Source organism: Scophthalmus maximus, chromosome 20 (assembly GCF_022379125.1).
Source record: "Scophthalmus maximus strain ysfricsl-2021 chromosome 20, ASM2237912v1, whole genome shotgun sequence".
Classification (NCBI taxonomy): Eukaryota; Metazoa; Chordata; class Actinopteri; order Pleuronectiformes; family Scophthalmidae; genus Scophthalmus; species Scophthalmus maximus.
In genome coordinates, this window is record NC_061534.1 from 11,039,906 (window position 1) to 11,067,904 (window position 27,999).

A 27,999-nucleotide genomic window follows, 5' to 3' on the forward strand; every position below is an offset into this window, starting at 1 on the left:
GAGAGAGAGAGAGAGACAGAGAGACAGAGAGACAGAGAGACAGAGAGAGAGAGAGAGAGAGACAGAGAGACAGAGAGAGACAGAGAGAGAGAGAGAGACAGAGAGAGAGAGAGAGAGAGACAGAGAGACAGAGAGAGAGAGAGAGACAGAGAGACAGAGAGACAGAGAGAGAGAGAGAGAGAGAAAGCGCTGCTGCTGCCACATCTGCGACCGGCCGAGGCTCATGGAATAAACGACATATCGGGTAAATACCTCCACCGCTCGCCTGGGCTCCGTGTTGACGGGGCCCGATGTGCATGACGCATAGGTTGTTGGGGTTTTTTGGGTGTTTTTTTGTTGTGCCATGCATTATTCCCTCGCTCCCCTTCCTCCTCCTCCTCCTCCTCCTCCTCACAGACTCAGCGGGCAGCTGCACATACAGCGACGACCCGCTGACATAACACCGCCAGCAGAGTTTATTCTGGGGAACTAAAACACCCCAAAAAAAGAAAGACGCTAAACTAAGTTTAGACTTTTAAAAAAACTTCCATGAAGTGTAATTTCAGGGAGCGTCGGTTTTTTTTCTTCTTCTTCTTCTTCTTCTTTTTACGCGGAGGATGGCTGAAGTGTAGCCACTTCCATTTCTGAGAGAATTCTATCAGTCATATGATACATGTGGTTGGGTTTAGTTTTTTGTTTTTTTAAAGCCTCCACCTCCTCAGCCCCCCCCCCCCCCCCCCCCCCCCCCAGTGTAATGTTATACAATGCTGGACAGTACTTTTTTACCACACGAAATAGTATTGTTATTAGTCTCAGCAGCAGGAGTGGAGAGAGAGTGGTGTGATATTGTCGGGTTCTTGCATCACGATGTAGTCAAAACAAAATTCAAAAAACATCTCCACCCATAATGCATCTATTGTGTCTGCTATATATGCTGCAGGGCTGCTACAGGAGGGACACAGGTCGGCTTAGGCGGCTGCTGTGTCTGGGGCCTTGTTTCCTACACATGACCCAGAGCAGCCTGGCCCCCTCAAACAACACATTGGAAACTGTGACTCCATGGTATTCACATCTTTTAAATGGTGGTTTTTGTGTTTTAAAAAATCCAACCTCGGTCGACAAAATATACTATAATTTACACATTGACAGGCTATCTCATGAGAAACTGGTGGCCCGCGGGAATCGTGCACCACAATGCACTTTCAAATTCCTTACGTTGACGTGTTTTTTTGTTTTGCAGAGTCAAGTTGATTGTAGATTACATTACAAGTTGAAAAACGAGTTTCCTTTATGCACTCTGCAGTTGCCCCGCAGTGTCAGATGTGTTAGTTGTTGCTCTGTTTACCTTGGCTGAACCATGCACCATATCTGACTATACATACAGTACCTCCCCGCCCTCGTGTGTGTGTGTGTGTGTGTGTGTGTGTGTGTGTGTGTGTGTGTGTGTGTGTGTGTGTGCAGTGTGTGCCTTACTGACTCGTAGCTTGTGGCAGTTTTCGTAATTTCCTGTCACTTTCCTTGCCTCTTGCACACATTTCTTTTCTCTTTCTTGTCACCTTGCTCCCTCTCTTGTTGTCTATAGACCACAGTGGAGTCATGTGTCTATTGTCAAGATGACTATAAAAAAAAATTCCCCCCCAAAATATTTGCCAGTTCGTTAGGCTACATCTTATTTTGTGTTCTGCTGGTAACAGCCCAGGCCGAGTGTGTAACTTCACAGTGTGGTGGTTAGCATCCCGGTCCCCCAGCAGATGCCCACACAGGTTCGATTACTCCTCGAGCCTCGCCCTATAGATTCGTATGAATCATTTAAATAGTGTAGTGTGAATGCTCACAGCTTGTTTTAAAAACACTGCCAGTTTTTGAATCCCGCTTCGCAGCGTTTTAGAGCCCATCTGTTTCTGCTTCTCTGTAAAAAAAAAATATCACGGGCGATAATGAGATTTATTGTTCTTGTAGACAGCTTTTCATCAAGGTAGTTTAAAGTAACTCTCCTCCCAATACGGGGAAATCAGTTCGAGGGATCGGGGCTTTTGTGCTGCCAAGTTTCTATCTTCGGTGTGAAACACAACATACATGGAAAATTTTTGACTTTTTTTTTCTCTTTCTCTGTAAACGGAGGCCTTCCAGCACTCGTCTTTGACTTGGATCTCTGCCAAAGGGTTGTGATGGCTCTCAACAGCTGTATTTGTCTATGCGTGTGTGTGTGTGTGTGTATGTGTGTGTGTGTGTGTGTGTGTGTGTGTGTGTGTGTGTGTGTGTGTGTGTGTGTGTGTGTGATCTAGCTGTGTCCCGGGATGCCCTTCCTCCATAGGCCTCACTCTATACAGCATTCCACAAGGGGGCCAGGGGTTGTCTGCAAGTGGGGAGTGTCGAGGAGAGACAAAACGGCAACGCGGTTTCTAATAGAACTGATGCGGATCCTGACAGAAGGAGACGAGGAGTAAAGCTGTAAAAATCTTGCCTCATCTCTTGTTAGATTAGAAAGAAAAAAAAGAAGCATTGTCTGGTTACAACCTCCGTGCAATTTCTCTTGAGCTCTATAAGAGCAGTTGGAGAAAACCCCCTTAGAGGTGATTTCCACAGTTATTTCTTGGACGGTAAATATTTTGATGACAAGCGTCAGTCTCTGCATGCTACGGATATAAATTTAAAAATAAAATGTTTCTCCCCATGCTATATTAGGACACAATTATTGATCTGAGCTACAACATTTGAAACCTGGAGCTTGCATTTGTCTCTCCGGTGCTGCTTCATTTACCGTGTGTGTGTGTGTGTGTGTGTGTGTGTGTGTGTGTGTGTGTGTGTGTGTGTGTGTGTGTGTGTGTGTGTGTGTGTGTGTGTGTGTGTGTGTGTGTGTGTGTGTGTGTGTGTGTGTGTGTGTGTGTGTGTGTGTGTGTGTGTGTGTGTGGAGGGAGTAGGTTTATTTGTGTATGACTTTCCTTTCCTGAGACTGTGATGAGTCACTGCTGATGGTATGCGATACATGGGCACCAGTCATACATTGTATTTTCTCCAGAACGCAGAGCCCACTCGAGTTAAACCCTGATGGATTTAAAAGACATGCTGCTGCTGCTGCTGCTGCTGTTTGCTGCTGCTGGTGTGTTCAGGCTTGTTGGTTGCGGTTCCAGATGCTGAAATTCAAACAGTATCCTAAATGCTTGAGCCAGAGAGATCCAGCACAGATATCCGTAATGAAATCACGTAATGTGACAGTTGTTATAAAAGTAAGCCGTGTATTCTATTTGTGAAGCTAATTCTAATTTTATCCACATTTACTCGCCCAATCAGTTTGTCCGTACTCCGGCGCACGGTTGTTTCTAATGGTCTGTGAAGGTGTCTTTGCAATTCTTTTTGTCTTTGGCGTGTCAACAGTTAAAATCCGCTTGAAATTTATAACTTAACTATTTCAAGGTCTGCATTGGATTGGTTGTCTTTTGGCCAGCATGCCAATGTAGCGTTTGCTTTACCAGAGGGACTGAAAGGAGAGCGAGAAAGCTTGGTTTTCATTCGTGGTGGAAAAGCCCAAACGTCTGTGAACAGGAGAGTGGTAGGCTACCGTCTTGATGTCTTTTATTTCCACAAATCTGAGCTGGCTTCAGTGTTCGCCCGCCAACATCACTCAGTCACCTGCAGAGGAGGAATATACTCCCATGCGCCGTGCATTGGGTTCACAGGAGTATAAAGTAGGAGGCCCCAGTGACCTCGCCGTGTCCGCACATTTCCCCATCAAAGCCCAAATTAAGTTGGGAGTCGCATCAAATCGGATTGACTGCCAAAAGCGTGAATTTGATAAATTCACTCAGATAAACCTAATTACGGCCAAATGGCCAATGTTCCACTTGTGCTCGTGCCAACCCGGTAAGCGAACATATCCCACCTGAATCAGACCCAAGTGAACAATTTTTGGGGTCGGGATGAGGGGAAAATGATGTTGTGCCGCGATAGTGTTGCGAGAGCCAAGCTGCTACACATGTGCGGCATGTTTGTGGTGTCAACGGTGATTTGGGAAGCCACAAAACCGGGGTTGTGCAGTTCCTCGAATACGGCTGCTCATTCAGTATGTCCTGTGGCCTCCCACTTTCAGCCCTACTCTTGGAAAACAAACAAAAAAAAGATTTGATAAAAGGATAAGATAAGACACGAGGGAAGTATGCGTGTCTGTTGATTGTTAATTTAAACACGATTCCTCATTGCCACAGTAGTTTGAAGTGCGGGCAAAGATACTCATTCGGGAATAAAATGTGAGTTTCTGATGCAGTCTGAGTTTCGTGTGTTTTCCGTCTTTAATGCCAGGTGCTGCGCACAAACGCGCATCCACTGTTCATGTATCTGCTAGAATACATGAAAAGTGGAAACATTACGAGCATGGGGCACACGAGAGAAAGGGTCCGGCAGCGGCCTCTGTGAATGTTGAAATGTAAGTGATCTGGACGGCCCTGGCCGGCTACGTGCATTTCAGGATGCCTTCCAAGAATCGAGACAATGAACAGTAAACATGGCATGTTCCTCAGAACAATTCCACATTAGATCTCGAAGATCACGTGTCTGCCTCTCTCTCTCTCTCTCTCTCTCTCTCTCTCTTGCTCCCTTTTTTTTCTTCTTCTCAGAACCAACTGCCCCCACACCACACTACATTGCAGATAACTGTAACAGCTAAATTTCATGTTCCCAGTGTATGCACTGTACTCGCACTTGACAAGGAGCTCTCACAAACTGACAAATGTGCAGAATCTCTCTCCCCCTCTCTCCCTCTCTCCCTCTCTTTCTCTCTCTCTCACTCTCTCTCTCTCTCTTTCTCTCTCCCCTCGCCCTCACTCTCACTCTCTCGCTCTGTCTCAGAGATTTCTGGTAAGTGACATGTTTAACCGTTGGCATAATGCCTAGCAAGATCACATGGCATGAATGTCGTGCCTGCGTTGTGTGTGTGTGTGTGTGTGTGTGTGTGTGTGTGTGTATGTGTGTGTGTTTGTGTGTGTTTGTGTTTGTGTGTGTGTGTGTTTGTGTCTGTGTGTCTGTCTGTGTGTTTGTGTGTGTGAGTGTGATTGTACATGTCTGTCCATTTGTTCTAGTGTTCAAAAAAAAAGAAAGGAAAAAAAAGAAGAAAGGGAGCATGTGCGCATTTCATTGTGCTAAGTATTTTATTCAGCATGAATAGGAGCATCTAGCCATGGCAGAGAACTACAGACCACCGAGGATCATGACGAGGATGTGCTTCTGATATGGTCATGAGATCTCCTTCTCAATCAGGATGGAAAATTTGATTTTTGAACTTTATGATACTTGTTGGAAGCTATTATTTATAAGATATTTGCTTCATTTGACAGCATTTTTGGCACTGGCATAGTGAGAATTCATGAATGTAATGTAGCATTATGGGATCTTATTTCACTTCATGTAAAATGCATTAAGGGCAGTTCTGAAAACCATTGCCAAGCTCGTCATACTTTGTGTAATCATCCTTGTTACTACCTGGCCCTTGAACTCCAGCCGCGTCAAGCCTCGGGTGAACTCCCTCTGTATGTTTAATCTACAGTACGTCATGGCTTACAGTCGTCCTAAATATCTCCGGGAGAAAATGTGTGGGCTTAGATCAACTCTTCATCTCCCCGTATCTTTGAAAGGGCTTCATTGCAAGTGAAGCCGGCAGCTTGAATTGGTTTAGAAGAATTTCCCCCGATCCTTTAGATTTTTCAGTGGTGGGACTTTAGACTTACTGTGAAAGTCAAACCTATAATTCGGGGGATGACGCCTGCAGACATGCACAAACATTCGCACACTCGCCTGGCACAAAAACACATAAATAAAGGCCCACAGAGTCACGCAGACATGCTCACTTAGAGCAGACAGAGAGAGAGAGAGCGAGAGAGAGAGAGAGAGAGAGAGACCACCATGGATGGCATTTATCCTTGCAGCCCACCTCAATTTTCCAGGTTTCTCTTTGCTCTGCGCTGTGCATAATTAAATTGCTGCAAACTTCAAGCCTCTCTCGAGACTCCTGCCCGTAAACAAAGCCGGCTAATTACTACTTAAGGTGATAAGTGAGGAAAGCAAATGGGCTGACCCCCTGTTTCTGAGGCGATGACCTGCCTTGTGTGTGCTCCTCATGTCCTCACAGCCTGGCACAGTGCTGGTAGGAGCCAGTGGAAAAAGACAGGAATCTGAGGCGGGTAGTCGCCCCCCCCCCCCCCCCCCCCCCCCCCCACCCCACCCCCACCTCACACTGCTTACATACGTTAGCAATTACTGCCAAATCACAGCATTGGCTTTGCTCACCTGTTGCGTTTATTACAACTATGTTTCCTGAAGAATGCCAAAACCACCTTGACATTGACTTTTGTCCCGGCAGGTATTGGCAAGTTGTAATTTGCTTTGGTGGTTATGGCAACAATTCGACTTTTATGGACTTGATTATTTGTTTTGTCTTTAAATTTAGAAATATTAAAGGAATGATTTCACATTGTTGGACAAACAATACATTTTTTACCGAGCGATGGAGGAATAGATAGATACCACTCTCGTGTATGTCAGTTCAATTTTGTCATTATCAGTAAGAATGCAAAAAAGTTTAAATGTCAAAATGTGAACGTACAAAATATTTGTCTCACTGATAAAAATCCCTTATATCTCCAATAATCTTTATTTATCTAATCTTTATGAAGCACTTTTCTAAAGCAATGTTACACTTCAAAACAAGCAGGTCATAAAAACAATCTCTATCTAAGTACCCCGTAAGCCAGTGTAGGCCATTGCTCCATATTATCATTCTATCAGCAATATACAGCCGTGGTATCAATTCAAAATGACCTGACAGACACAAGAAAACAATCTTGATCAATGTTATATCACCAAAGAGGAGTATTAAACTGTGATTTCTCTGTACAGGATCACTCCTTACTCATACTCCTATACTTATACTTACTTAAACTCAAGCAATCTTAACTTTCTCCTACTCCACCGACTGAATCTCCACATTATGAATATCTGCGATAAACTGAACGGGACTCTTCCGCAGTGTGAGGTTTGTTGCCTCTTCCCGTGTTGTTGAATCAGTCCAGACTTGAGACAGGAGATACAGTAGACGAGCTCTGGTCACATAGGTCAGCAGGGGACCTTTTCACGACGTTACCAGCGTGATGAGGTTATCCAAGGTGACATGTTATTTGAGCACATGTGTGCTGCCTTAGCCTGGTGCTGAGTGGAAGATTCTTAGGTCAGTGAAGTGTGTGTGTGCGTGCGTGCGGGAGGGGGTTTTCTAGAGGAGGGGGGAGGGATGGGTACATGCACTCAAAATAAATGTGTATGTAATGCCGTGCACTTGAACAAACTGTCTTTCATGATACGTTCTAAACACGAGACAACACTGCGACGGTTATCATGGGAAATCTCGGCCGCACGTCATGAGACATTCTTTTTATTCACCTACCCCAGTTCATGATATCAAATAGCATTTATTTTCCCCCGCAGGGTTTTTCTTTTTTTTTTCTTTCTTTCCGCGCAAGAGAGTGAATTAAAGCATTCTGTCTGCTCTAATTGAAAAATGTACACAGGGCACTCAGTCAGTGTCGGCACTGCTCTCTCTCTTTCTCTCTCTCTCTCTCTCTGTGTGTGTGTGTGTGTGTGTGTGTGTGTGTGTGTCTGTGTGTGTGTGTGTGTGTGTGTGTGTGTGTGTTCTCGTGCCTGTAGACAGTGGGGCACTGATGCTGAAAGATGTGTCCTCATTTTTGCGTTGCACTGGGCTCCTCTGGTAGCCATGTTGGGCTGCTCTGATGTCACGCATGTGTCACTGTAGATGCATTCAGCTCAGACACGACAGCGCAGGGTGATCAAAATGCCATGTTTATTCTCTCCGTACCCCCCCCCCCTCTCTCTCTACTTCTGTTTCACTCTCCCCCTACCACTCACCCTTTCGCTCACTGCCAGCGCTGCATGCACCGGGAACTTTAACATACAGTTTTTTAATTCAAGTTTCTTGTTCTCGTTACGCAATCCTATAATCCAAAATTGTTTGTGTTGTTTTCAATGCAGAGTTAAATACCTTGTGAGAGGAAAGAAGCTGCGGAATTTCACACGTAATGCTGGGTGTTCCCCCCCCCACCCCTCTCACCTCACAAGCCCCTGTTTGATCGACACACTTGCTGCAGCTGTTATCCACCACTTCTGGCTGTTGTTCGGATGTAAATCCACAGTCGTAAAAAATGTCACATGCTTCCAGCACGTGTAAACCTGCGTAGACCTTCTGAAATTGCTCTGCGACAGAGCACGTGTTTTCTAACAGGTAAACACCTATAGGCCTGCTGGAACACTGCCAAAGGCAATAAACCTTGACCCACTTAAGACACACTCATGTTTGAATGTCCTGACATGATCCACAGAGTTAAATCAAGGCAACGACAGAAGGTTATGAAATTGTGTTTAAATTTAAAGTCCGCACTGTTGCTTTTCAGCATCTATCAGACAACGGTAGAGCGTGCAAAGCCCTGTTGTCTGGTCGCTGGAGCTATAATCAGCTATAAAATAATATAATAAGTTATTCTTTCAAAAAAATAAAAAAATAAATCTCCATGTTAGAGATGGCTTGAGTGGATGAGGGAGAGACATTTGTGAAGTACAATAAGTTATTATTTTTGCTCTATTTTTTTCTTCTTCTTTCTTTCATCATTTTCCCTGAACGCAGAGTGACTGTTCAAAACCACATTTCAAACCAATGCATTTGTTTCGGTGAACAGCTTGAAACCCCCTCACCAAAATGATTGAGACTTCAATTGGCCCAGGAACTCCCCACCAGTCAGTAGAACCGATGAAGCTCTTAGGTTGAGTCTGAAGACGGAAAAATCCAGCTCAGACTTAGATAGATAGCCATCAACCGGGCTAGTTGAGAGTCTGCATAGACAAAGGCCTCGCCCATACTTCTTCGTTTTAAAATGGCGTGTTAAAACTGAAACGACCTTTTTTTTCTCCACATGACTATTCATTCCCGATTCCTCCCGATTTCCCCCCATGTTCCACTGTCTCAAGTGTCCGTGAAAATCATATCATGTCTGGAACAAATGCACATAGGGTGTGTGTCACAGCTGTTTCACGCGCTCTCGCCGACATCGAGACGTGCTGTACAGGGAAATGTAACCGACATGCGGTCCTTTTGTGACAGTCAGTGACGCTCAGCAGATCATCCCATGGCCCCTGTTGTCCCCAGACGAAGGTCGTGTTAAAGAGGATGTCTTCGGGCCCTGTGCTCGTGGATCAAAGCGCCCTCTGTGTTTTTCAGCACGCTCGAGTATCAGATGTCGTGTGGGCCAGGAGTGGTATTGCACAGCGGTGGCACACCTGCTTTGTAATTGTACGTGCGAGAATAAATTATCGAGGTGCTTTTAAGGCAGGCCCCAACCAGAGCCAATTAGCTCCTTCTCGAATCAGCGCGCTCCCGGGCCGCGGCACCATCGCGGTTTGAAGATGCAGCGGCGCGTTCGAGATGCCGCAGAAGCTCCTTTCTCGAAAATTGAAAACCGGTGTCCCTGTCAAAGCAGAGTCACGAGGCAGGAGAACAACACTGTTGTGCCACAGGGAAATGCTATTTGTTTCAAGTTTCATTTTGTCTGAGATTTATGCTCAATGTTCACATGCGTACACAGTTTTGTGCCACGAGGAAGTTTGCTTTTTGATTCCTTTGTTGTTTCCACCTGGCTAAAGCTAATTGATTGTAGACCTCCGATTTACAAAAAATTAATTATAATCCTACCTTCATGAAGGTAGCATAAGGAAAGACTGCATGACCCTCCCCTTTTTGTTCTGCGCAAAAATTTTCATACAGTCCCTAATGGCGCAATTAAACATATGCATACATCGTCTGTGCAATCTCCATCGTTGTGGTTCTTGAAATCATCAAGTATCAAAAAGTGTGTGTGTGTGTGTGTCAGCATGCCCCGCAGGCTCATGGAAAATGTACAGTTATGTGTTACATTTTGGAGAGCCACCAGTCACATGGCAGCTGCGTGCTGCTGCCAATGTGAAGGATTTATAGTTAGAGAACTGTCCCAAAAGAAGAAAATATCACATGGCAGTCATGGTGCAGTTTACTGTATCCTTGTTTACACACGCCAAGTGTTGCTGCTGTGTCAAACACGTTGTTACACACGTTTATTCTCCCGACGCCTCCTGCGTCGCTCCGTGTGTTGTTGCCTCTCTCTCTCTCTCTCTCACTCCTCCCTCCCTTTTCTCTTCCTGTGCTGCTTAGGTGTCCTCCTTATGTGCTCGAAATCAGGGAGTTTTTGGTCTTGTGTCAGTGTTTGTTCAAAATCTTTCAGTGTTGCGTGAGTCCTCGGCCCTGAGTTTCCTTGCCGCTCTAACGTCACTCTTATGTGTTGCTAAAAACTGGAACGACCTGCAGGCTCCCGTGGTTCTGCAATATGAGCTTATTATTACCCCCCCCCCCCCCAAAAAAATTGTCCTTAAACGCTTTCTCCTGATGTTCTCACGTCAGACTGTATTCTCTTCCCTTTTTCGCACATAGCAGGGTTCTTTTTCTTTCCCTAAATGGCGATACTGACATCTCAGAGTCGTCAATGTGGAGGTGGAATCTCTTTTCGATTAGAACAAAGTGTCCGTTTGTTGATATCACTTGGCTGTGGCACCAAAGAGAAATCACGCCATATACCGAGTCATAGCTATACTGGTCAAGTTTTGAATGGAAGTATTTTTTAGTACAGTATTTGTTTTTGTCATCTTGGTTCTTTCCTCAGCCAGAAGTTTGAGCTTTACCTTTCTCTATCACGCCGCCTCATTTCACTATGACTACACTTTGTCAAGGTCTCTCTTGTTCTTTTCTATTTGCATCTTTCTCACACACACACACACACACACACACACACTCTGTCCTCTCTCTTTTTGTTCGTCTGTCTCCTCTCTTCCGCTCCTCCTTTTCCCTTCTCTCAAACTAATCTCCCATCATGTACCCTCCGCTCTTTCTCCCTCTTTTATCTGTGCTCTCTTCGAATATCAAATATATCATGGATATGTTTGTGTGTGTGTGTGTGTGTGTGTGTGTGTGTGTGTGTGTGTGTGTGTGTGTGTGTGTGTGTGTGTGTGTGTGTGTGTGTGTGTGTGTGTGTGTGTGTGTGTGTGTGTGTGTGTGTGTGTGTGTGTGTGTGTGTGTGTGCGCTGTAGTAGCCGCTGCTGTTTGTTTGTTTACCTCCCTCAGCCACTTGGAGTCCATTAGCAATGCCTTTGCCTCAGGAGGATCACACACATACACACACGCGCGTGCGCAGACGCACACACACATACTGTACATGCTCTTCCTCCCTCCGTCTGGTTCACTCTAAAGCACCTCGCTACGACGGCAAGCTAAACCGACTGGTGCCCCACTGGTACAGGAGTTTCAGCCACTGTGAAGAAGTGTCAGAGTGTTTTTGGTGCAATCAGAGCTGGTAGTCCTTTACGTCTTTCTGAGCGGAGCTGCTGCACATTGAGACGCGTCGGCATGTGTGCGTGTTACTGTCTGCCCCCTTGGCACCGCAGCGCGAGGCAGGTATTTAAAATGGACGGATTAATGCTATGCAGCTTGCGCAAACAGTTTGATTCTGTCAGGTTAACAGTGACCACTAATTACAGTAGCAGCAGGGAATGTATTATAATTTACCTAATTTCCCGTGTTTCTTAACCATCCAAGTCTCAAACTACATTGTTTTAAAAATGTAATTGCCTGAATTACATTTTATTAACAGCTGAAAGGAGCACAAGCTTTAGCTATTCGTACAAAAAATGAGCGCACAAGCAACGTAGTCTGTTCTAAACTACCTTGTAGAACTGTCGTTCATTTCAGTCATCCTCCATTGGAACAAGACATTGACATACTGTTTTTAAGCTGATATAGCAAACTTGCTGGCATTAAGTTGCTCATTTGCACATACTGTAGACTAGATTTTGAATAATATTTGAAATCATTTGGAGTAATTCACTTTTCTTTTAGCTCAGTTTTTGGTCCCCACCAGCTCCTCAGGACTGAACTCAGTGTTGTGTGAGTGGTCAGAGAAAATGAAAACAGTGATGTTTTCCTATCAAGAAGGGTCATTTGTCGTCTCACACTGTGGGTTCGACTCTACGAAAGACCCCTTTCACGTGGCACACAGTCGCTCGATCCATCGTTATTCTAAGAAAATTGATCATAGCTGCATTGCGTGACAGGCTAAAAGGTGATGTCAGATTAGTTGTACATGTGGAGTTCAAAATGTCAGCTTACAGCTCATATGCAGAAGTCCAGAAGCTGGAGGTGGGTCATACCATATTAATCAGGGCGAACAAATCAGAAGCAGGACATCACGAGACATTGATGTATAAAAATACTTATTGTTACATTTAATGTAATCAAACTTGTCCTGAGAATTTATGATGAGACATATTTTAATTCAGCTCCCCATACGAGATCCCCTACATGACCTTATTTTCACATTTTCATCATTGTATTGCCGCAGACAGAATTGTGCCATTAGTTAAACCTGAAATTCAGCCTCTTTTTCTTTTCCTCCCAGTCACTGAGTGGCTACAGTGATTAGAGTGCATATTGAGTGAATACAAGTGGAAAGATACCAGACAACATTCAGCCCACAACATATCATTTCATAGTTGTCTGTTTGTTACATAACTGAGTGAATCCATTTTTATTTTTTTTCCTCAGGAAAGCTGAGGATTTTGATCCTGACTATGTGCAGACAACTTCACCCAGCGGGGTCTATACAAAGGGACTGATGTTGCATTATAAGCAGTGATAAGCAGCCTCTCTCACTCTTTCTCTCTCTTTCTCTCTCGACATCCCATAATGATACTCAGACAGACTCAGGCAGACACCCGCTCCGTCCCGATTGGTAGAACTGTTGCCAGGGAGCGTTGCCGTCTCAACGTGGATAGAATCTGTTGTCTGGTACACTTTAGACATGAGAACAACTGCAGGATCTGAATATTTATAACGAGGGGACTGTTCATATTGAGATTGTATAGAGGCAACATAAGCGAGCGGGGAAGGATCTGTTCCTGTTCGGCTCACTTCAAAAATTTCTTTCAGTCAATTTTTTTCTTGAATTTCTGCACTTTAAATGAGATACTGATTATTGTTATTACTTTTCTGTGCATTTGTCTTCTCAGTGTATGTATGACATGGTTGTGTTTTATGGTTATCTGCAGTATGTGACATCAACTTTACCTCAAGAGTGAACTTACTTGAACCATTCCATAAAAATAATAAACGGCGGCAAATTCACAAGTCCTAATTGTGTATGACTTTTATGGCTTTATGTTTGAATGTTATCCTGTTCTCGTACAGTAGGTAGCTACAGTATAACTAGCAATTAAAATCTGTGTGCGTGCGTGTGTGTGTGATTGTGTATGCGTGTGCCATCTGGCGAATCGGCTCATTTCTTCATATTATTCAAATATGCCTGGACCTGCTGCTTCAGTTAATAACACTGTGCGTAGGTATGAATCCTTGATTAAAATGGATGTAACACATTCCAACAAAGCAGACAATACCATTCAGAGCAGCGTTCAAAACTCATATCTCAACTCACAAACACGCCGACACGCACGCACGCACACACACACGCGCACACACACACGCACACACGCACACACACACACACACACACACACACACACACACACACACACACACACGACATACAGTGCCAAAAGTCACAGCCCGGTATATAACAATGATTATAGAAACACGCCTTGGTATGCGGGAAAGTTTGACATGGAAATGCAAACAGACACAGAAGGAAACGAGGACACAGGCAGCAGAGAGGCATGCGCATATACAGTAATGGCTAGTCAGGCAAACAAGTTGAGGGAGTTCATGCCTTATATTTTTTCATCAGGGATGTGCAAAGTCAATATTTAATGCAGGCGGGAGGAGATTGCAATTTTGCGCGTGCACGATTGTTTGTGTGTTTATGTGTTTTGTCATGCGCGTGCGAGCGTGTGCGCGTGTCTTTGCGCTCACTCCCACAATGCACACGAGCATGCGTCTTTTGTCTCGTATCTTTTGTCTGCCTGTGTGTATGTGCAGCGTGGCACACCGCCTTGCTGTCTGCCTGACTCAACATATTCTCCGTTCACTCGTTCACTCTCCTTTGCTCTTTCTCTCCCCCCCTCCCTTTTCCCCTCTCCTCAGCCACCCCCTCCCACCCTCCCGCCCGTCCCCACCCCTCCCTCTCGCTCTGCCCGGCTGGCACGTACATGCATGTCTGTAGACTCTGTACTGTGCTTGCTGCTGTGGCACGCGCCAACCTCACTGCAATGCAGCCCTGTGTGCATTAATTGGCAGAGAGACAGTGGGTACGTGGTATGCAGGGCGGAAAGGATAGAGAACAGGCAGAGAGGAGAAGCAAGAGGCGATGTGAGGACACAATAGTAACAATAACTGATGGACGGACCGGTGGAAAAGCAGTGTGGCCGTTTCGTGGAGGGACAGACAAACAGAATACGTGTGCTGCTGAGTGTGCACGGGAAGAAGACCTGACTGTGTGTTGGCGTGTGTGGAAAAGAACAGGGAATGTCTGTTTGCTTTAGTGTGTTTGCGGATTTGTGTTTGACTGTGCTTTTTGTGGGTGCTCACTCATGTGTGCCTATATGTGCCGTGCAGATATCACACTGCTAGGGCAAAGCTCTCTAAACCAAATTCTGACTCACTGTATTCAAAGCTTTGTGATATGCTCCCTTTCATATTTCCGCTGTGACTGAAGAGAAAAGTTTGCTCGGTTTAGCACAACTTTCTCTACTCGAGGTTTCTCTCTGGCAAAAAAAGAAAGAAAAGAATAGAGTGCGATGTGTCTGGATACATTCAGAGGACACACTCATGATAGATGGATAGGAGAACTGCTCTGCGTCAGCTCTTTGTTCGGTTTAACAGATTGTTTATTCTGGGTTGCAACGATGGAATGAGATTTCGAAATAATTCGCCCAAATTGTTGGTTACTGTCACATCGCCCGAAATGCACTTCCTACGTTGTAGTTTTAGTTTTCTGATATGCAAAAATGACACCACGTTTACATGTGTATATATGTGTGTGTGTATACTGTATATACGCTCCTGTCACAGCAGCTTAGTATTCTTATCCTCGCGCGCGCATCTTTCTGGAAATTATCCTCCCCACTTGTCTTTTGTCTTTCCTTCCCTGTAACGGGCTGTGACATCTGGCTCCTGGCCTCCCTCATCCACGTCAAGCAACATCTAGGGATGCCTTCCATGCGCTGGTCAAAAAGAAAAAAAGTAACAACATAAAAACACAGATATATCACCTGCATAAGCTGAGCCGCCAAAGCCGGAGGCGTAAATTAATCATTCAATTTATCAATTCATGTAGAAATACCAAACAGCCCTCCGTTAAGACAGTACTTCCCTCCACTTGCGTGTAGGTGTTTGGCAGCGAGGTCTTTGCATGATTCAGAGAAAATACACAACATTAGTAAGTAAAGCGTCCTTTAACAAAAAATAACAGCAACTATTGTCTGCACTGCAAGAAAACGGGGCGGATTGTGTTTCCGATTAACCTCTTTAATTCCAAAATCAGAAGGATTACGGGATCACGGCAGTGTATATATTAGAGCTTCCAAGTTGGTAAAACTTTGCTTTACCAAGACGATCAGTGACGCATTCTCTCCAGACTTGCGTCAAACAGGGATTTTCAGAAGTTTCGCTATTTATTGTCTCATTAATCGATGGCGGCGGTGACCTCTGCACGCTGTTTTCGTTTCTCCTTTGTCTTAGTCACCCTCTATCTTTCTGTTAAGACCATATAGGCATCCGTGTCCAGGGCCAAAGTGGCAGGAGTTGCTTCAACCTAATTGTCTTTCTCTGCTCGTACTGTCCTCAAATGACTTTCTCTCTGTCTCAACTCTCCCCTCCCTCCCTCCCTCCCTCCCTCTCTCCCCTGCCTCCTCCCCCCCTCCCCTCCTTTGCTCTGTAGCTCTGCCCAGTCTCTGTCTCCGTCTGTAACTGTAGCCTGTGTTTTTCTCTCCCTCCCACTCCCTGCGACGTATAGATACTGCATTGATCAGACACACGCGCGCAGACACATGCGCACACACGCACACACACCGAGCCTCCCACTCCTTTCATCATTGATTCGCTCTGCTCGGCTCCTTCTTTCTCTCTCTCTCTCTCTCTCTCTCTCTCTACAGCAGCACTTGTTGAATTCAACCCTAGGAGAATAGAGAGAGGGGAGAGAAACAGAGAGAGAGAAAATGACAGGGAGGTGGAGGGAGGCTTTGAGTCGGCACTGGAACAGACAGTGAGCAGGGAGAATGGGGCTTTGGAGGATATAGAGATAGATAGACAGGCAGCGTGAAGACAGACGGAGAAAAGTCAGTCAGACAGCAGGGAGAATCAGCTCTGAAACAGCAGGAATGACACTGTAAGAGAAAGAGAGAGTCAGCCAGACGGAGTGCATCAGAGTTCTTCCCCCTCCCTCTCTAACTACTCTTCGTCTGTCCTGGTCCTGGTCCTGGTCCTGGTCCTGGTCCTGGTCCTGGTCCTGGCTGCTGCTGCTGCTGGTGTGTTTGTGTGTGTCAAGGCTCCTGGTGTGTATTAACCAGAAGACTGGCTCACACAGGTCAGAACTGTCTGGGATAGCAGTGAGTGCTTTTTTTGGTGCTTTTTTTCTCAGTGCGTTTGTGCATGTGTGTGTGTTTGTGTGTGTGTGTGTGTGTGTGTGTGTGTGTGTGTGTGTGTGTGAGAGAGAGAGACTGTTAGCAGCGGGATTCGAAGTCATGTGCGGGTTTCTCCAGGTGAGCGCTTGCATGCCAGAGCACACAGTCATTTCCCTATGCAGCCCGTTCTCTATGTGTTCATGCACGCACTGCTTTTATGTAAGTGAGCCAGTGCATGTCTGTCTGTATGGAGTCCATGAAGTAGGAGTGAGAGAGAGAGAGAGAGAGAGAGAGAGAGAGGCGGTGACTTCTTTTTCAGTTTGTGTTCCTGGAAACTGTTCTGCAGCATTTCTCAATAGTGAAACTAGTGTGTATACAGTATGCATGTGTGTGTGTGTGTGTGTGTGTGTGGGGGGGGGGGGGCAATGACACAAGGTTCAAGGGAGGAAAGAAGGTGCAAATATGCCGGGAATATATATTACTGAGAAGTAGAGGGCAAAGGGCGAAATCAAAGTTATTATGAGATTGTGTGTTTGGTTGGGTTGTTTTGTTTGAGAGGGTTTTTTTTTTTTTTTTTTCAAAAGAGCAAATGCTGACAAAGGTGGATCTCTAAACTGTGTCATGGAAAAGTGATTGTATTCAGTTTGGGAGAAAGAGCGCGGACAGAGAGGAAGTTCTCGTGGACCTGCAGGTCATCTAAGTGTAAAGGAGATTTTTGCCGTTGGTGCATTCAGTGCAGTGTGTGGAATGAGTCCTGAAAAAAGCTTCCTGGAATTTAAACCACGTAGAGCAACATAGCGTTGAGGCATTTCACATTGTTCCCGTGTACAGTAGGCTCAGCATTGTTTCTTGTGCACTGACTTGACTCCTCCTTTCTCTCTCCTGCCTCTAATCTCTCACCCACCGTCTCCGCATACGTATCCATCCCTCTTTCACACACCTCTCACTTCTCCCTCAACTGTATTCCTTTTCTCACCTCATCTCAACCCTATCGTTCTCCCATGGTCTTTGTTACTTTTCAGACTCTCAATCATGCCTTCTCACCCCTCCACCTCCTTCTGGCTCGTCTTTTCATCTTTCACACGTTTTCTATTCACTCCTTTGTCACTGTATTTTCTCGTCTCCAATGTGTTCTCCGTGTTTATTTTTTATTTCGTTTTATTTTTACAGATGCCTCTCTCAGTGGCAGAGTCTGCAGTGAATATCTGAAGCCCCATCTTTCTTCCTCTTCCCCTCGGCCAACATGTCCCAGCTGCTCCATGTGGAGATACCAAACTTTGGAGCCACAGTCCTCGGCTCCCTAAATGAGCAGCGCCTGCTGGGACATTACTGCGATGTGTCCATCCTGGTCAAAGGTCGGTTTCTCTGGAGATTTGATGTTATTCACAGAACTTTGAAATCGTGCTAGATTCATTCATTGTACATCCTCAACTTCTCTCTCTCTCTCCATTCTCTATTATTTCTATCAACCAGGTCAGGCGTTCAAAGCCCACCGGGCCGTTTTGGCTGCCAGCAGCCTCTACTTTCGTGACCTCTTCAGCAGCTCCACCAAGACCCAGTTTGAGTTGCCCTCCTCAGTCACACCTGCTTGCTTTGAGCAGATCCTCACTTTCTGCTATACAGGGAAGCTTACAATGGCAGCTAGCGAACAGCTGGTGGTCATGTACACAGCTGGCTACCTCCAAATTCAGCATATAGTTGAAAGAGGCATGGACCTAATGTTCAAAGCCAACTCACCTCACTGTGACTCGCAAACGGCGGGATCCCTAGAGGAAACAGGATCCGAACCGCAGAGTCCCTCTAATAACGGCCACGGCCTCGCGGTGGCCGCCCTGTTGGGAACCCCGGGCTGGTCTTCATCCCTTCTCTTACCCCAGCGTAAGATTAAACTAGAAGGGGGCGAACCGACACCTCTGACAATACCCTCGACACACAGCAAGATCTCGTCATCGGAGCTGGGGAGTCGGCTGGCGAGAGCCAGTTCGTTGTTTTACACAACAGCTGGAGGGACCCCAGTCCCTGGGTTGCCTCCGTACCACCTTCAGGGGGCCGGTGGAGGTGGAGCTGGAGGAGGAGGAGGAGGAGGAGCGGGAGTCGAGAGGTCCAGTCCCGGAGCGTCGAGCTTGCCCACCACTGACAGTCCAACATCCTACCAGAATGAGGATGAGGAGTTTGAGGAAGAGCCCTATGATGGGATCACAGAGGACGCCTACAGTCATCTCTATGGACGTTCACTTAACCCCTATGGGAGTGAGTATTATGTTATATTGATGCTTTCAAAAAAAATCTGTCAAGTGTTGCGCTGCTTCGGTGGATTTCAATCACCAAGGGCATGTTACTCAACGAACCTTTACTCTGGAATATATTTCATCATTCAAAAATTCAGTATGTCCTCAGTTTTATTTTTTGCTACATGAGTTTTACAAAGTATTACATTTTTACCTTACGACGAACTCAAGAACATTTTATTCCACTGCCCTTTTTTTCTCCTAAGTCCAGTAAAATTAAGGCTCTTTCAATGAAAAACTGGACAAATGAGCAAATTCTGTCTCAGTGGCAACCCTGCATCAAGTTTATCTTTGTAGTTATGTAAGATCTGACTAAGTGTATTACTTTCTCAATTGCCCTTGGCTCAGGTGGACAGAATTCATTTGATATCAGAGCAATCTAAAAAGTAAAACTCGGCATGACTTGCAGAAATATATATACATACATTTACCGGGTTTTGTTGCCCCCTTTTCCTGAGATGCAAATTCATTTCATCCCAGTTACATTATTTAATCTTTCATAAATCTTGTATCCTGCACATCTTGAAAAAGAAGGATGTTGTGCCTCCAGTGTGTGTGTGGGTTCTCTCAGCATAAAGATAGCTTTATGGAGTTATGATTGGAGTGCATCGTGACCAACAACACACTCCTTACCATAGCTACAACAACTGGTCTGAACTGCTTTTTGACCACACATTAATATTGGTGAACATTTGCCTACACATTCAGGCAGAGATGCTTTAGGCTTAACGTGTTTGTATTCACACATGAACACACACACTGGACACCAGTGGATAGTCACAAACCCAAATTCACAAGTGCATACACACTTTCCATCCTTTTAGGCATCCTGGCGCTCAAAGGCATCACGCAGGTTTGTCAAATTCTAGAGTTTCAGATATTTATGAAATCAACTCTATCTGCAATCATTCAGAGCACCCCAGGGTGACTTTGTGGGATATCTGAGAACCATTCACGGCTCTCCTGTGTGTGTGTGTGTGTGTGTGTGTGTGTGTGTGTGTGTGTGTGTGTGTGTGTGTGTGTGTGTGTGTGTGTGTGTGTGTGTGTGTGTGTGTGTGTGTGTGTGTGTGTGCGTGTGCGCGTGCGCGTGTGCGTGTGTGTCTGTGTGTGTGTGTGTGTGCAGTCCTTGTAGAGGTTAGGGGAAGCAATTTTGAGAGTAAGAACCTAACACCCGGCTTTGGGCTCTGTCCCCCTCCAAAACTCAAGTTGCTGATGCAGCATCATGACTTATCTGGGATACATCGGCAATGCCCTGAAACATTTATGAAACACAACAATCTTGTATGAGATTACACAGACCTGCTTCGCTAATTAAATGCTGCAGCCTCTCTCTAAAGCAGGGGACACAGAGGGTATGGATGATGGTAGCTTTTGTAGTTCCTCGTCTGATTAATGGATGCATGCATAAACACTTATCTGTCCCTGTGTTGCTGCGTAGCACATAACCCTTCATTAACCCTGTCTGAACCTTTTCTGTTCGCGCTTGCTTTTCATCAGTCCAGGACAAGCCGGAGATGGCAGTGGTGCCCTTGGCCTTGGAGAACCGCAACTGTGTGCTGATCCGCCGGGATCTGGTGGCGCTGCCCGCAAGCCTCATCAGCCAGATAGGCTACCGCTGCCACCCTAAGCTCTACACAGAGGGGGACCCTGGGGAGAAGCTTGAATTGGTAGCTGGTAGGCACACGTATACCTTTCTAATTTGTCCACATTCAAATAGTTCAAAACTCAATATCTATTGTTAAATAGACCCGAAATCAGTAACTGGGCAAAGAGGACCCACAATTCACAGTAACTTGAGTTAAGAACTGTGTTACTGCTAAAGCATGTAGTGAAAACATTTGGGGTTGAATATTATGTTAGATGTCAATAAAACGTCATTTAAAATCTTAATTAGGCTTAGTAAAATTAGTTAGATTCTTCTCAGCAGCTCAGCAAAGGAACATTTGAGCCATGTTGAATCCAGGGTCGGATGACGGGCGTTGAGTCATTCGGACTGACCGCCATCGCAGGTTTGATCCATGTCAATGTGTCATTCTGAAAGGGATAACACAGAGATGCGAAGACTGAAGGCTATAGTGGAAGGACAACTATCTCTGTAGTAGCCATCAATCAGGCCTTTGTGGTAGAGTGACCAGACAGAAGTCACTTTGGAGTAAAAAAGCATATGACAGCCAAGGGTTTGCCAAACGGCCCTTACGGGGCTCTTAGAGCATGTGGGAGAAGATTCGTTGGTGTGATGAGAGAAGACTGAACTCTTTGGTCGAACTGCCTGATATTGCTCTTGGCTGTCAGACTAGAGCCTTTCAAAGAGAGCAGAGGCACTGCCCGACCTGTAGCTGCAGTAATGTAATTCCTTTTGGTACATTACGAGAAAAAAGTTGAATCAATTTCACGTTGAATTTTTTCAGACAAAAGAACGGAGCCCGAATACTTCCCAGTGTTCTTATATGGACAGACACGGTCGAATGCAATATGTGCACATTCTGCGCTGTATAAAGTTAGATACTGTAGATTCAATCGTATCGTCATGAAATTGAATTAAAAAATCAAGTGGAACACTACGCTGTGTAGTCTGCATGAAAATACAATGGATGGGTTTTTAAAGAGAATGAACTATGAAGAAAGCAAAACCAAGTATTTTAATTGTTTTGAGCTTTCATGGTCTTCAACTGTCATTTCCCAATATCTGACTATCCAATGGGCAGCCTTGAACATGAATTTCAATTGTAGTAAAAAAACGTTGAACGATGAAGTGGAGATTGGGGCAAAGGGAGAAAAGACAAAAGCCCCAGAGTCTCCAAATGTCAAGACGTGGGTTGTGGATTTCTCAACAAATCTGTTTTTCTTGCTACTCAGGTACGCAGGTGTTCATGACTCGAGGTCAGCTGATGAACTGTCATCTATGTGCCGGTATCAAACACAAAGTCCTGCTCCGCCGTCTGCTAGCGACGTTCTTTGATAGGTGAGTAGAAAGGAGGGATGCATGCACGCCTACAGAGAACATGTACACGGCTGTAGTTTTTGAGGACGAGTAAGATTCGAGTGTGACTCCAACACAACCGCGGTTGTCACAAACCCAACTTTCACACTCCATCTGTGGCCATGTTGTGCAATGCGGTTAGTTGTGTGCTCCCATGTTTGCCTTCTGCATGTGCCTGTAGCTGACTCTGCCCCCTGGTGTCGACTCTGTGTCCCTACAGAAACACTTTAGCCAATAGCTGTGGGACAGGTATCCGCTCCTCTACTAGTGACCCCAGTCGGAAACCCCTGGACAGCAGGGTCCTCAACGCTGTAAAACGTAGGTTTCATTGTCTTGGTCTTTCAATACATGTGACGGAATTTCTAAAGAGCTCTGTTTGGCTACATGTACAAGTTGGCTGTTTTCTCTCTTTCACAGTCTACTGTCAGAATTTCAACCCTAACTTCAAGGAGAGCGAAATGAATGTGATTGCCGCCGACATGTGCACAAACGCGAGGCGTGTCCGCAAGCGATGGTTGCCCAAGATCAAGTCCATGCTGCCCGACGGCATGGAGGTGTACCGTGCAGGAATGGGCATGGGTGCGGCCGTGGGTCTGGGCCTGGCACTGGGTGCCCCTCAACCAGGGTTACCCCTCCCCTTCGAGCCTGACTTCAAGACCCTAGAGCAAAGGTTGTATCCAGACCGCAAGGAGCCGCTCAGGACTCACCCACCGCTGAATGAGGGCAGCCCTGGGTCCGGGGCAGCTGGAGCAGAGGCGGAAGGTGAAGGAGTCATGCAGGAGGAGCATGAGGAAGAAGACGATGAAGCTGGGTTAGAAGGAGTGAATGGATCACTGGGGGCAGCAACTTTGATCCCAGGGGCCGAGGCGGGCAATTGCGGGGGCATGCCGCCCGAGCAGGAGGCGGAAAGTTTTGAACAAGGTCCGAGGGTGAATGGACAGTGAATGTCCTCTGTGGGCTGCCTCTCACATTGTGAAATCTCTTTAACACCACATTTTCTTTTGCTTGCATCTTGTCCAGCGCTCCTTCTTCTCCTCTGTGCTTCCTCGACAGGAATTATCAGCACAAAAAAAAAAGCTGCGCTCGTAGATCTAGCTAAACAGAAATTTGTCAGACATGCATGCGCACTCGTGTGCTTGTGGACACACTTGCCGATAGTGGACGTAGACACAGGCATGGCGTTAGCACACCGGGAAAAGATCAATGATTTCTGCTCCACCCTTTTCTTCGTATATGCCGTATTTACTCAGCACTTCTGCTCCCGCAGCAATATCATAGAGGTCTGGTACCACAACAAATGGCTGTAGTGATTCATGAGTTCAGAGCAGCACAGAAGCACCAGTTGTTTGCCGGCAGTGCGATATAATGGTTTGTAAAAATCATCCAGTTTTCTGGAAAAAGTCCCATGTAACCTGGGGGAAAATGGATCAGAGAATCACAGCTCACTTAATAAGCAATTAAAGGTCGAGCTCTGTTTGAGAACAATTGAACTGAACAATTTCCATTTCCTGTTAAAACAGTATGTTATTTTCATGATAAAGATGAGGAATGCTTTTTTCTGGGAAGACTAAAGACTTCTCTGCAATCTTACAAATAATCTATCACATGGACTTGTTTTTTCATGCATACTTTCCCATGACACATTGAATTAGATTGTCAATGTGATGCCTGTTCCTGCTCCAGACAGCCCCTCCCAACACACACACACACACACACACACTCACACATGTGCCCACATTTCCCACCTTATGATAGCAGCCTTTTAATATGTGCACCGATGCATTGAAAATACACCAGTTAGAGAAATAATGTAACACTGCTTTTTACCTTTTAAAATGATCACTCTGTCTCTTACGGAGAGAGACGTGGACAAGGACAAGCACTAAAATCCAAGCGTGCATGCATGAATACAAACAACAGACACAGAGAATTTACCGAAAAACAACAACAGACAAACCTGCATCTTAATAAGAAAACCGCTACTGTCGCCTCGATACACCATTCATGAGCAAAAAGAACTTTATTTCTATTTGTCGCTGGGACTTTTTCCACAGACCTCAGTCTGACGCGTGTTAGAACTGACTTGAACGGAATTGACTGTGCTTGACACAGCGCCGATTGGATTTTACTTTTTTTTGTTTTGTTCTGTTTTCTAAACTACGGAGCGTACTGTCACCACAGGTAGAAGAGACGGAGTATATGGAATAGTAAGAAGAAGTGCACTACACCGGGTGGTAGAAGAAAGAAAAAATGCCAGAGAGAAGCCTTTGTTTTGATGTGTTGGGGTGATGGCACCATGACTACATAGTCCTGCTTCCATCCTGTTGTTTTTTTCTTTTTCTGAGGGGGCGGGAGGGTATTGGGGGGTAAATTATTGAATAAAAAGTATAAGAGCAATTTCCGCTGGCTTATTGCATTTGCACTCAAAAAGAAAAGGTTAGGAGGCTAAGGAGTTTGGCAAAATATGACTGTACTAAAGGCAGAATTTTTTCCCCCCTCCATATCACCCTGATTATTTATTTGATTCGGTATTGTGGGTTTGGAAAGGAACAAATGTTCCTTCTGACAATTACTGTTTCTCAAAATTTTGGATGGGGATGTCATGAGGCAACGTCGAACAGCAACTTAAACCTGTATTTGTTGTAGACCTCCTCTCTTGTCTTCACGCTTTCTGCCACATGTAAGGACGCAGTCCAAGAAGCCTCTCTTTGTTCTGTGAAATGATTCTAAAAGCTACACTGTTATATGTTTCCCTGTATGTTTTTTTTTCTTCCTGGGTATTGCAAAAGATATAGTCACCAGATCAGCCCATCGAATCGGGTTAATGAATGAACCCCCAAAGTTAATTTGAGCCACCGCCTTTTATTTTCAATACAAGGAATTATGAGGTGGTTGAGAAATGCGATTTGTCAGATTGTTCCACCACAGAATGTGATAGCAGAAATGAACAACCAAACAGAAAATATATGTATATGTATACCCTTGATATATTTGACCTGCTTGTGTATGCTTCAGTGCAGTGTCACTTCAAAGGTTGGCCCAGATGATTCTCTGTCTGTGTCCTACGTATCTTTGGGGGAAGCTTTAAAAGGGCCCTGCACAAGAAACGCAGGGTTAAAATTGCACTAGGTTTTAATACTGTCGTTTACAGATATTCTTTCTTTCTTTTTTCTTTTTCTTTTCTTATTTTGTTGTTGTTGGAAGTAATGTGATCTGCCATTGTTAAAACAGGGCTGTGAGAGAATGGCTGAGATGATGGATGAATGTAAACTGTAGCACTGCTTTGGTTAGGGCTCCGAGCCTTGACTGAATATGGTAAAATACTGAATCTCTTTTGTTTTATATGAGTCGCTTCTTTCTTCAATTGTAAACACCCTAAAAAAAATGGGCCATAATATAAAAAATTATCTGGCTGTTTGGCTGGATGATGTTCTAACCTAAAGCTTTAGTGATGTTGTGATGTTCTTTTTCAAACACATGTGAACAGGTCTTCCAATGGGGCAGATGCCAAGCAACATTTCTCTGATATGTATAAAACTAAGCAAGGTTCAATATACAGGCTTTTATTACCCCACTGTTTATACCATCTTTATGCCAACAGTTATGTACAGTATGTCTCTAATGTTGAAATGACATATGTGCTCACAAAACCGAAAGATACTGAAGATTTCTGTGAAGATACACTTTAAGATTCAAATTATTTCTTATCTCATTTTTTTATTCATTTAGCTACAGTTCCTAAAGTTGCCCTTGGAAAAAAAGAAATAATAAAGGCATTCAGTTGTTTGTTGAAGCCTCTACCTTAATGCACTTGTGATTTTGTATCCCCAAAAATGAATTCACATATTATTCTAATAATTACATTACTTTACAAAATAACACCAATAATAAAAACACTGTTACGCTGTGCAGTTAGTTTAACTTAGAAATCAAATCTATAATTCTCTCTTTTCAAACAGGCTCTAACTAGTCAGTTATTCAAAATGAACTCAAATTAAAACGAAGTGATATGGTCCACAGTAGTGACAAAGGGGTGAGGAGCAGTGCCTTAAGACTGTGACTGTGTGTGTGTGTGTGTGTGTGTGTGTGTGTGTGTGTGTGTGTGTGGATGTAATGATGTTCAGAGAGTAATAAACACTTGACTAAAGTTGTAATTTCACAAAAAATAGGCTTCCCAGACCCTTTGCTTAACTATGAAATAATTTATTCCTTTTTTCTTTATTTTGACACTCTATGTTTGCCACATGTCATTCTTATGGGAGAAAGTGTGCAAGATCACCAGCCAGATTAAGTTGAACAGATTTGCTGCATTCAAGATACGGCCAATCTTGATCCCCTGGACTGACACAAAAACATATAAAACATAGGATATCTCTCGTAGTCACATCCAATAGTCTCCCTTTCAAAGCAATCACGCCTTCATAAACATTTTGAATTTATTTGCCCTGATGAATTCACTTTTTTGATAGTTTTATCCAGTTTGCCAACTGCTTCTCAATCTAACTGTTGTTTTTTCTTGCTTCTCTCCTGCTTGGGGTCTTCTGTTTTTTTCTTTTCTTGTGCAGGGTGAATTTGAACATGAATAAAGTTGCACTAAAAACTGAGAGATTCTCAGAGAATGTCATGGCTAACCCTTGGGTGGATGAGCTCTATTTGAGGCGGCGGACAGAAGAAAAAAAAAGTCCTGTAAAACATAGGTAATGTTATTTTACACATTTTTTGATTGTCCAGACACTTTTCGGTGACAGAAATTTGACTGTTTGCAATACTATTTTCACAAACTTTCTTTGCAAATAAATTGTAATTTACTTTCTACACCCTCACACAGTGCTCGGTTCATCCCCCACTACTGTAAAAGGAATGGGCACAGTGGTGTTTGTGACTTTGAATGGTTGATCCTGAAAACAACACATGTATATGCAAAGAGACACGTATATCATAAAATGCATGCCATTCAGAAACTCGTTCTAACCCGATGAAACCTCTGATCTTTATGCACCATGTATTTTATGCTGAATAACTGTTGTCACTGTTTGCAAACAAAGACTGTGGACTCTCGCAATGAGTAGGGTTGTATTTTTACCGCACACCCTGGCCTTTTATTGAATGTTTGCGTAGAATTTGTCACCTCTCGTGATAATGAAAGCAAAGAAAGTAGTGTTAAAGAGTGGAAATACGTAGAATAACTACCGGGTTGAGTGTGCATTTGAACCTTCAGCAGACTCGGAAAAATGCACTAAAAGTTTATAAAGTATGTGTATGTTTGTGTCCGTGAATTTAATGCCAGCACTTTAGAACTACTTCGAAAAATGAAAGAAAAGAGAAAAATGTCAAAAGTGACCAAGGGTTCGGTAAACAAGGGGGGAAAATGCAACTTTAAAAGCCATGTGTTCAGAGCGCTGACAATCAGAATAGGGATGAGACTCAAAGTGCACTACGGGAGATCTGACAGGACTTGCTGTGCTCTTGCTCTTTGCTTTGTCTTTCTCCAGCTTGCTTTGGTCTCTGCTAGCTTCTACTCTCCAGAGTCGGGGGACATTACGATGTTAACCCCAGCCTTCTATAGTTCTACGTGTGTGTCTCTGCAACAAAGACTGACTGATGTCTGACTGATACATCGGTGCTTCGTGAACAGAGCTGTTCCATGTTGACATGGCCCATATCTGAAATGCTCCGGCAAGCGTGGGCCGAACTTGGTCCTATTGGTGACCTCTTGATGGACAACAGTCCAGACAACAAACGCGGGTCTTATCGTGCAACCCTACGCATTGATCATGGTAATGGTCTTCACTCTCAAACGGGGCCTGGACCAGGCAAACTGGGATGAGACAATTACAGTGTTGATACTGCTTTATGTTTAAAATGAAAACTGTTAAAAAATGTTTATGCGCCTCAGAATCAAGCATCCATAATATATACAACAGAAAAAAAATGCAAGTTGCCACTTTTGACGTTGCCTAAGAATCTACATTTCATTCCCATCATGGTATGTGCCACCACCAGTTTCGGTTGTGTAGTCTAACAGTACCTGATTTCTTTAAATGCAATACAGAAAAGTCTGCTTTCTAATAAAAGTCCTTACTTCACCATATTCGGTCCTTTTTCTTTTGT

At 44.5% G+C, this 27,999-nt stretch overlaps 1 protein-coding gene across 3 annotated transcripts; it reads left to right on the forward strand.

Moving 5' to 3' along the window:
• Positions 1-86: 86 nt before the first annotated feature.
• LOC118284565 (nucleus accumbens-associated protein 2) lies at positions 87-27,979 on the forward strand. 3 transcript variants are annotated; one of them, XM_035607369.2, is made up of 7 exons: positions 87-244; positions 17,791-17,975; positions 18,094-18,870; positions 20,406-20,582; positions 21,765-21,870; positions 22,109-22,206; positions 22,306-27,979. In XM_035607369.2, the coding sequence occupies exons 2-7, from the start codon at positions 17,864-17,866 to the stop codon at positions 22,830-22,832; spliced, it is 1,797 nt and encodes a 598-aa protein (XP_035463262.1). In that variant the 5' UTR covers positions 87-244; positions 17,791-17,863; the 3' UTR covers positions 22,833-27,979. The 3 variants fall into 3 exon arrangements, with proteins under 3 accessions (XP_035463262.1, XP_035463263.1, XP_035463264.1); XM_035607370.2 differs by lacking the exon at positions 87-244 and adding an exon at positions 16,052-16,605; XM_035607371.2 differs by lacking the exon at positions 87-244 and adding an exon at positions 16,052-16,583.
• Positions 27,980-27,999: the final 20 nt, after the last annotated feature.

What these genes read in the sequence shown, in the direction of transcription:
- LOC118284565 (XM_035607369.2), top strand. Translation starts at nt 17,864, where the DNA reads ATGTCCCAGCTGCTCCATGTGGAGATACCAAACTTTGGAGCCACAGTC. An exon ending in TGTGTCCATCCTGGTCAAAG is followed by an intron (nt 17,976 to 18,093) that starts GTCGGTTTCTCT and finishes TCTATCAACCAG; the next exon opens with GTCAGGCGTTCAAAGCCCAC. An exon ending in GGTCCTCAACGCTGTAAAAC is followed by an intron (nt 22,207 to 22,305) that starts GTAGGTTTCATT and finishes TCTCTTTCACAG; the next exon opens with TCTACTGTCAGAATTTCAAC.